Consider the following 10,610-nt stretch of genomic DNA (forward strand, 5'->3'; position numbering starts at 1 on the left):
TTGTTTGCCATTCGTACTAGAGCATAAACTGGACAAAAAGACGAGATAAGAATCATAAAGTTCTGCAGAAAAGACAAACTTGTGAATAAAAACTGACCAGAATGCAGGAAAAGAAATGTAAGCTGCTTAAAATTTTGTGGGGGTGACCACAAACTAAACAGAAAATAGGGCCAATTTCACTTTGTAATGGCATGGAGTTTTCTGTTTGGATCATCACCTGGGGCCACATGTTATCCACGGATCATTGCCTTTACAAATAGGAAGTCATGTGTGTGAGTTTGTGTTTTGTTTGATTGGGCGTTTAGCTTGGGTTGCATTTGAAGGTATCATTATGGATGTGCATGCCCTGTACTGTCTTCAAAATGTTACATTAAGAGAAAACATTTTGGACCTCACTATTTTCTAAACCCTGGTTACGGCCCTAGTGGGGGATACTCTCTGGATAACCTCAGACTCAAAGAAGTGACTCAGGTGAACAGAGGCAGGTAACCCAGAATAAATCAGATCAGAGACACTGAACATGTCAGATGACACACCTGTGGTCTCTGAGCTCTGATTCCTGTCTGTGAATCTGCTCAGAACCCATGCCTGGCTCGGCTCTTCGACCTGGTGACCAGTCAGTGGTTTGAGGTCTTCATGGTGGTGGTTGTCTGCCTGAACATGGTGGTTCTGATGGTGGAGACTTGGGATCAAAGCTTCGAGACGGAAAACATCCTGCACTGGTTCCAGTTCGTCTTCCTCATCATTTTCCTCATGGAGTTCATCATGAAGATCATCCCACTCCGACAACACTACTTCACCTCAGGCTGGAACATCCTGGACTTTGTGGTGCTACTGTATCTCCTCATAGGTGAGCTTATATATAGTAATGTCATCACCTTGTTTGATGATGTCATCATCTTGTCTGATGATGTAATGCTGTGGTTCATCCCCTTTGTCCCCTCAGGCCTCTTTATCTCTGATCTCTTGGAAAAGTATTTCATCATGCCCACCTGGTTTTCAATTTTGCGATTGGTTCGTGTCATGCGTGTGATCCATCTTGTTCAGGGTGGGATCAGGAAGCTGCTTTCAAACTTTATGATGTCACTTCCTGCCCTCTTCAACATCAGCCTCCTCCTCTTCCTCATCACGTTCAGCTTCTCCATCTTTGGCATGTTTAACTTTGCCTACATAAAGAAGGAGTTTGGGATCGATGACATGTGGAACTTTGAGACGTTCTGGAACAGTCTGACCTGCATGATAATGACCTCCTCCACCTCCGGATGGATCGGCTTCCTGTTACCCATCATGGACACGCCTCTTGACTGCGACCCTTTCATGGAGAACCCGGGAGTGATGGGCATCGGAAACTGTGGCAACCCCATGAAGGGTGTCATCTTCTTCACCACCTATATCATCCTGACCTCCCTGCTCCTGGTTTACCTGTACATCGCTGTCGTCATGGAGACCTTCAGTTTAGAGGACGCAGGGTCCCTGAGTGACGAAGGCCTCCAGATGTTTTATAACACCTGGATGAAGTTCGACCCCGACGCCACGCAGTGCATACAGAATACGTAAGTCCCAAAACCTCAGAGTGAGTCTGTTCTAGTGTTATCTAACAGACTGTAACAGACTCTAATGTGTTTTCTAACAGACTCTAATGTGTTCTCTAACAGACTCTAATGTGTTCTCTTACAGACTCTAATGTGTTTTCTAACAGACTCTAATGTGTACTCTAACAGACTCTAATGTGTACTCTAACAGACTCTAATGCGGGGGTCCCTAATAGGCGGACCACGGTCCGTGTCCGGACCCGGAAGCTGTCCTATCCGGACCCAGACCTGTAACCGTGAAATTAGTGAAAATTATTACATTTTGACGGAGCGTTTCTATTTTAACCGGCGCAGCTTTTATCGTCCTTACGGTACTGGCTGAAACTCACAAACCAATTGCATGCGTTGTAACCATCTGACGTAATGATACTCAGCTAATCAAATCTGTGCATTGGAGTCAGGGAGAATAAACAGTAGGCTACCGCTAGTCCGCTACACAGAGGAGGAGAGGAAAAAAAAGACGAGAGACAGACAGTCGGAGAAGAGAGTCAGAGAGAGGAAATACATGGCGTCTCTAAAAAGAGAAAAGTAGACAGTGAAAACAGAGCTTTTAATCAAGAATGGATAGACTGTTACGTGTTCATTCTTCCGGCTGGCAGTTCAAAACCAGTATGTCTCATATGTTCCGAGACAGTGGCGATTATTAAAAGCGGGAATGTGAAACGCCACCTACGAGACCAAGCACAGCTCTTTCGCGCTAACATACCCACTTAAATCCAAACTGAGGGCACAGAAAATAAGCGATCTAAGAGCCCAATATGATTGATCCACCCAGATACTATCCCATTCATTCACTGCCCAACAACGTGCTAACGAATGTTCCCTGAGAGTGGCTTGGATTTTGGGTCAACATAAAAAAAACCTTTACTGACGGAGGGGTTGTTAAGGAGTGCATGAGTGCATGAGTGCGGTAGCTGAAACCTTGCTGGAGGGTAAACAAAAAGAAGAGCTTTGTGAAAAAATCAAGCAAATACCTATGTCAGCATTATCAGCCACAAAAAAAAGTGAATTGTTAACCCAGGATGTGCTAGCCCAGCTGGATGAAGCCATTCATAAGGCACCATGCTTAGGCTTAGCTGTAGATGAGTCCACAGATGTGTCTGACAATGCGCGGCTGTTAGTTTATGTCAGATTCTTCAACAAGGAGAAGAAAGAGTTCTGTGAAGACCTGTTAGGTGTTACGCCCCTTCAGACCAGTACAAGAGGAGAGGACATCTACCTGGCCATAAAGGAGATGTTAACACACAGGGGAATAGAGACAAAACAAGTGGTTTCAATAACCACAGATGGCGCCCCTGCCATGGTAGGGAGAGAGAAAGGAGCTGTGGCAAGAATGAAAGTGGACAATCCTGAGCTAATCTCTTACCATTGCATCATTCATCAATCAGCTCTGTGCTCCACCCTGTCAGATGAGTATGCTGAGGTTATGAACACAATGATGAGAATGATTAACTTTCTCAGGGCATCCTCTTCCCATCAGCATTGCATGCTCAGGGAATTCCTCAGAGAAGTTGATGCAAATGCTGATGACCTTCTGCTGCACAACAATGTAAGATGGCTCAGCAAAGGCAGGGTGTTGAAGCGCTTTTGGTCCACCCGAAAGGAAATCGCAGCCTTTTTGGCACAGTTGAAGAGCCAGAAGGCAACACAATGTTCTCTCTTTTTAGAAGATGAGAAGAAGATGGTATGGTAGCTTTTTTGGTTGACATCACTTCACACCTGAATGAACTGAATTTAAAGCTACAGTGTAAGGAAAATACAGTTTGTGACCTGATGACAGCTGTCCACCCCTTCCAGAGGAAACATGAGGTGTTCAAGGAAGACCTGCAGGAAGACTGTGCACACTTCCCATCAGTGCAGGAACAGGTTCAGGGTGAGAGAGATAGATCTTCTTTTGCTGACTTTGTGGACAAGCTGATTGTAAACTTCAGCAAACGGTTTGACAGTTTCAGCCTTGGACAACAGCTCACCCTGTTCATTCAGAACCCATTCCTCATCACAGATGTCAGGGGGTTCTCAAAGGAAGTCACACAGCACTTCAAGTGGGCAAATGCTGGGCCTTTCCAGATGGAACTGGTCGATCTCCAAGCAGATGTGACTCTGAAAAAGAACTTTGGAGAGACTGACCCTGCCACTTTCTGGCTCCAAATGGTCTCAGAGACAGCTTTCCTAGGTCTGAGGAAAGTAGCCCTGTACATCTTGACCATGTTTGGCTCCACATACAACTGTGAGGCAGCTTTCTCCACTATGAACATTATTAAAACAAAATATCGTTCAAGGCTCACGAATGAGCACCTACACGTACATGAGCACAAGCTACACTTTTTATTTCATTTTTCAAAAATGAAGCACTTTATTTTGATATGCACATTTTTCAAAAGCTCTATTTTACTTTTTATATGCAGCCCTTATTTTACTTGAAATGAGAAGAGAGCATTTGTTTATTCTTAGAATACTACTTATTATTTATAATCCCTGTTCAATGTGAAATCTGAATAAATATTGTTGAAATATTATTGGATTTCTTTATTTAATCAGTCAGTTGTTGACTTCATACATACGTTGATACAACTACTAGGCTACTTTAATATGTATATGACATTGAATTATAACGCAAGTTAGACATTACGATGTTCCGGACCTATGCTTGAGAAAATGTTCTCTAACTGGACCTCTTTGAATTTTAATTGAATACCCCTGCTCTAATGTGTACTCTAACAGACTGTAATGTGTACTCTAACAGACTCTAATGTGTACTCTAATAGACTCTAATGTGTACTCTAACAGACGCTAATGTGTTCTCTAACAGACTCTATAACAGACTCTAATGTGTACTCTAACAGACTCTATAACATACTCTAATGTGTTCTCTAACAGACTCTAATGTGTACTCTAACAGACTCTAATGTGTTCTCTAACAGACTCTAATGTGTTCTCTAACACTCTAATGTGTGCTCTAACATACTCTAATGTGTACTCTAACAGACTCTAATGTGTTCGCTAACAGACTCTGTGTACTCTTAACAGACTTTAATGTGTTCTCTTACAGACTCTAATGTGTTCTCTAACAGACTCTAATGTGTTCTCTAACAGACTCTAATGTGTACTCTAATGTGTACTCTGACTCTATAACAGACTCTAATGTGTACTCTAACAGACTCTATAACATACTCTAATGTGTTCTCTAACAGACTCTATAACCGACTCTAATGTGTACTCTAACAGACTCTATAACATACTCTAATGTGTTCTCTAACAGACTCTAATGTGTACTCTAACAGACTCTATAACATACTCTAATGTGTTCTCTAACAGACTCTAATGTGTTCTCTAACAGACTCTAATGTGTTCTCTAACACTCTAATGTGTGCTCTAACATATTCTAATGTGTTCTCTAACAGACTCTATGTACTCTTAACAGACTTTAATGTGTTCTCTAACAGACTCTATAACAGACTCTAATGTGTACTATAACAGACTCTAATGTGTTCTCTAACAGACCGTGTACCCTTAACAGACTTTAATGTGTACTCTAACAGACTCTAATGTGTTCTCTAACAGACTCTGTGTACCCTTAACATACTTTAATGTGTTCTCTTACAGACTCTAATGTGTACTCTAACATACTCTAATGTGTTCTCTAACAGACTCTAATGTGTTCTCTAACAGACTCTAATGTGTACTCTAACAGACTCTAATGTGTTCTCTATCAGACTCTATAATATACTCTAATGTGTACTCTAACATGTACTCTAACAGACTAATGTGTTCTCTAACAGACTCTGTGTTCTCTAACAGACTCTAATATGTACTCTAATAGACTCTAATGTGTACTCTAACAGACTCTAATGTGTACTCTAACATGTACTCTAACAGACTAATGTGTTCTCTAACAGACTCTGTGTTCTCTAACAGACTCTAATGTGAACTCTAACAGACTCTAATGTGTTCTCTAACAGAATCTAATGTGTACTCTAACAGACTCTATAACAGACTCTAATGTGTACTCTAACACTCTAATGTGTTCTCTAACAGACTCTGTGTACCCTTAACAGACTCTAATGTGTTCTCTAACAGAATCTAATGTGTACTCTAACAGACTTTAATGTGTACTCTAACAGAGTCTAATGTGTTCTCTAACAGACTCTATAACAGACTCCAATGTGTACTCTAACATACTCTAATGTGTACTCTAACAGACTCTAATGTGTTCTCTAACAGACTCTAATGTGTACTCTAACAGACTCGAATGTGTTCTCTAACAGACTCTAATGTGTTCTCTTACAGACTCTAATGTGTTCTCTAACAGACTCTATAATATACTCTAATGTGTACTCTAACAGACTCTAATGTGTTCTCTAACAGACTCTAATGTGTACTCTAATAGACTCTAATGTGTACTCTAACAGACTTTAATGTTTTCTGTGTTGCACAGTGAGCTGTCAGAGTTCTGCAGTGCTCTGCAGGGTCCTCTGAAGATTCCAAAACCAAACTCCATCAAACTGACCAACATGGAGCTTCCTCTGCTGCCTGGAGACAAAATCCACTGTATGGACATCCTGTCAGCCCTGCGTGCACAGGTAACATCACCTGATCAGTAATATTGTTGATAATAATAATAATAATAATAACAATTATAATGATAATAATAATCCTTGTGCAGGTGTTTGGTGATTCAGGCGATGTGGATGCTCTTAAAGACAGACTGCAGGACAAATTTAATGAAAACTCCCCCAAGGTTTGTCTCTGTTCTGTTCTATTCTTTTCTTTTCTTTTCTTAACTTGAAGTTTGTTCTGGAGAAACATTACACGTCCATTAAAGGTTTGAAGTCTTACAGGTGTGTGTGGTTCTGGACTTGTTGTTAATATTGCTGTCTATACTCACCTGTCTAATCTAGAACAGATGTTATTAATATTGTCCTGCTGATTCTCTCTCTATGCAGACGAGTGCTCTATACTCACCTCTCTAATCTAGAACAGATGTTATTAACATTGACCTGCTGATTCTCTCTCTATGCAGACGACTGCTCTTTATACTCACCTGTCTAATCTAGAACAGCTGTTATTAACATTGACCTGCTGATTCTCTCTCTATGCAGACGACTGCTCTCTATACTCACCTGTGTAATCTAGAACAGATGTTATTAACATTGACCTGCTGATTCTCTCTCTATGCAGACGAGTGCTCTATACTCACCTCTCTAATCTAGAACAGATGTTATTAACATTGACCTGCTGATTCTCTCTCTATGCAGGCAACTGCTCTCTATACTCACCTGTCTAATCTAGAACAGCTGTTATTAACATTGACCTGCTGATTCTCTCTCTATGCAGACGACTGCTCTCTATACTCACCTGTGTAATCTAGAACAGATGTTATTAAGATTGACCTGCTGATTCTCTCTCTATGCAGACGACTGCTCTCTATACTCACCTGTCTAATCTAGAACAGATGTTATTAACATTGACCTGCTGATTCTCACTCTATGCAGACAACTGCTCTCTATACTCACCTGTCTAATCTAGAACAGATGTTATTAACATTAACCTGCTGATTCTCTCTCTATGCAGACGACTGCTCTCTGTACTCACCTGTCTAATCTAGAACAGATGTTGAGGAGTGTTTAAGAGCATTTTCATTTATTTTGAAAGGTCTGAAGTGTCTCCATTTGGTTGTCCTTCCTGTTATAGTCCATGTTTGTTCAGGTGTGTATTTGTCTCTCAGAAAAGCAGTTTCTGTGTTTAATTTGTAAACTATCTGTTTTTTCTTTGGCGAGGACGTGGAGATGATGAGCTAAAAATAGATAGATGATAATGAGGTTAGCATGCGGTTGCTTTTACTAGCAGGATAATTAAAAGCACACTTGACTGGTGTCACTTTACCAGCAGGTGTCAAGTGAACCGATCAGCAGCACTCTGCAGGGGAAACTAGAAGAGGAGGTGGCGATGGTGATCCAGCATAAGGACGCAGAGGAGGTGGCTGACGGGTCTATGGGCGGTGCTAACGGAGGTTCAGGTGTTTAAGACTCCTCCCACTCTGCTGGATGAGAACCTGAATGAGTCAAGAACAAATCGCATTTATTAAAGCATATAAAGCTTATTAAGCATATATCCATAATTAGCATAACTGTATCACTGTTAATCAATATTTCATATTCAGCTGATCATTAACTAATTCACACTGCTGTTAATTTGCCTATGCTATGCTAGCAGAGCTAAATGCTAAAATGAACCAGCTAACGTGAGCAGAAACACCATGGCTAACACAGACTCATAGCTTACGTAACTAACACAAAATCAGAGCTTACGTAGCTAACACAGACTCAGAGCTTACGTAGCTAACACAGAATCAGAGCTTACGTAGCTAACACAGACTCAGAGCTACCGTGGCTAACACAGCCTCAGAGCTTACGTAGCTAACACAGACTCAGAGCTACCTTGGCTAACACAGCCTCAGAGTTTACGTAGCTAACACAGACTCAGAGCTAACGTGGCTAACACAGACTTTTAAAAAAGTTTCTCTCTAGTAGTGTGACGTCCAGATTATTCCACATCACTAACCACTCTGTTGACCTGATCGTGTAGCGTGCTAATGTGTGTTAGTACGTTAGCATCTGAACTCAGTGGCCCTTTTCAGAGAGCAGATCCAATGCAAATTCTGAGCCGGTAACCCTGAAATCAGGAAAATGGTAAATTTAGCTCTGACTCAATAGTATGGTAATTCTAGCTCTGACTCTGTGAACCTTACCTGTTCGGAAGCAGGTTGTCTTGAATGAACCTGAGTTATTCTCCATCTCCTCTTTCAGAGCCAGAAACACTTTCATTTCCTCGCTCTGTCATTCAGTTTGTATCATGCTGTGTTAGTGGAGATACACCGTTGGTCTGAATAAAAAACAGGTTATTTTAATGTTTCATGATAGGTGTTTTATATTAAATAAATATACTACATTCAAACTTACATGCTGACTCGAGCAGCATTTTTCTCCCTCACCACTTCTCTCTGCTTTGCTGCTGCAGCAGAGTTAGTTTAAAAACATGTTCCTACTCACTGAATGTCCACATGATGATTTATAATTCAGAGGGAGAAAGTACAAGGACCTCTTTATGTCACCTGTTGCTTTGTTATATCGTAGTATCTGGGCTCCATTAATGTTGTCTTTTAAAGTCATGCTGCACGCGCTGAGCAACAAGTGAACCGACTCAGAGGGGAGTGAACTCAAATCAGCTGTTCTGTAATGTTTCCCACCTGAGGATACATCACCTCACAGCTCAGGGTTAGACTGAGAGTTTGTTCAACCTGATACAGGCTCCAGGTGAACACAGGGGGGCGCTGCTCCCTTCTTCTTTGAACACTTTTGCTATTTTTGATACTTTGATATGTTTGAAACCTTTATATTTTCATATTCTTACTGTTTGTTTATTTTTAGACTGACTAACAAAGAGAATAAAAAACATCCTATTCACTTCCTGTTGTTTTAACTTTTTTATCACATCCATGAAACAGGAAACTGTGACGCAGGTGAACATCGAGTGAAGGTTTTAGTGACGATCACTCTGCTTTTTAAAGGAACACTACCCCATTATCCAACAGCGCCCCCAAAGGAAGCCTGGGGACATGATCCTAAACATAAATGTACAGTATCTCTACACATAAACATGAACACACCTGAACACCTGTGTGTATGTCTACACATAAACACACCTGTGTGTATCTCTTCATAAACATGAACACACCTGTGTGTATCTCTACACATGAACACACCTGAACACCTGTGTGTATCTCTACACATAAACAAGCACACCTGTGTGTATCTCTACATAAACACACTTATGTGTATCTACACATGAGCACACCTGTGTGTATCTCTACATGAACATAAACACACCTGTGTGTATCTATACATAAACATGAACACACCTGTGTGTATCTCTACACAAACATGAACACACCTGTGTGTATCTCTACATAAACATGAACACACCTGTGTGTATCTCTACATGAACACACCTGTGTATCTCTACATAAACATTAACACACCTGTGTGTATCTCTACACATAAATGCACCTGTGTGTATCTCTACATAAACATGAACACACCTGTGTGTATCTCTACATATAAACATGAACACACCTGTGTGTATCTCTACATAAACATAAACACACCTGTGTATCTCTACACATAAATGCACCTGTGTGTATCTCTACACATGAACACACCTGTGTGTATCTCTACATAAACATGAACACACCTGTGTGTATCTCTACATAAACATGAACACAGTGTGTATCTCTACACATAAACACACCTGTGTGTATCTCTACACATAAACAAACACACCTGTGTGTATCTCTACATAAACATGAACACACTTGTGTATCTCTACACATGAGCACACCTGTGTGTATCTCTAGATGAACATAAACACACCTGTGTGTATCTATACATAAACATGAACACACCTGTGTGTATCTCTACACAAACATGAACACACCTGTGTGTATCTCTACACAAACATAAACACACCTGTGTGTATCTCTACACATAAATGCACCTGTGTGTATCTCTACATAAACAAACACACCTGTGTGTATCTCTATACATAAACATGAACACACCTGTGTGTATCTCTACATAAACATTAACACACCTGTGTATCTCTACACATAAACGCACCTGTGTGTATCTCTACACATGAACACACCTGTGTGTATCTCTACATAAACATGAACACAGTGTGTATCTCTACACATAAACACACCTGTGTGTATCTCTACACATGAACACACCTGAACACCTGTGTGTATCTCTACACATAAACAAACACACCTGTGTGTATCTCTACATAAACATGAACACACTTATGTGTATCTCTACACATGAGCACACCTGTGTGTATCTCTACATGAACATAAACACACCTGTGTGTATCTATACATGAACATGAACACACCTGTGTGTATCTCTACACAAACATGAACACACCTGTGTGTATCTCTACACAAACATAAACACACCT

At 40.7% G+C, this 10,610-nt stretch overlaps 1 protein-coding gene across 2 annotated transcripts in view; it reads left to right on the top strand.

The window, feature by feature from the left end:
* The window catches only part of LOC132973059 (sodium channel protein type 4 subunit alpha B-like), a 31,806-nt gene extending 22,751 nt beyond the window's left edge, over window positions 1–9,055 (top strand). Inside the window, exons 23-27 of one of the 2 annotated variants that reach the window (XM_061036267.1) lie at window positions 580–850; window positions 947–1,553; window positions 6,028–6,172; window positions 6,256–6,330; window positions 7,482–9,055. In XM_061036267.1, the coding sequence (XP_060892250.1) occupies window positions 580–850; window positions 947–1,553; window positions 6,028–6,172; window positions 6,256–6,330; window positions 7,482–7,616 (1,233 nt within the window). In that variant the 3' untranslated portion in view covers window positions 7,617–9,055. Of the gene's footprint in view, window positions 1–579; window positions 851–946; window positions 1,554–6,027; window positions 6,173–6,255; window positions 6,331–7,478 lie in introns of both variants that reach the window. The other variant, XM_061036265.1, reaches the window with a different exon arrangement.
* Window positions 9,056–10,610: the final 1,555 nt, after the last annotated feature.

The sequence above is a fragment of the Labrus mixtus genome, chromosome 4, assembly GCF_963584025.1.
Source record: "Labrus mixtus chromosome 4, fLabMix1.1, whole genome shotgun sequence".
NCBI classification, from domain to species: Eukaryota; Metazoa; Chordata; class Actinopteri; order Labriformes; family Labridae; genus Labrus; species Labrus mixtus.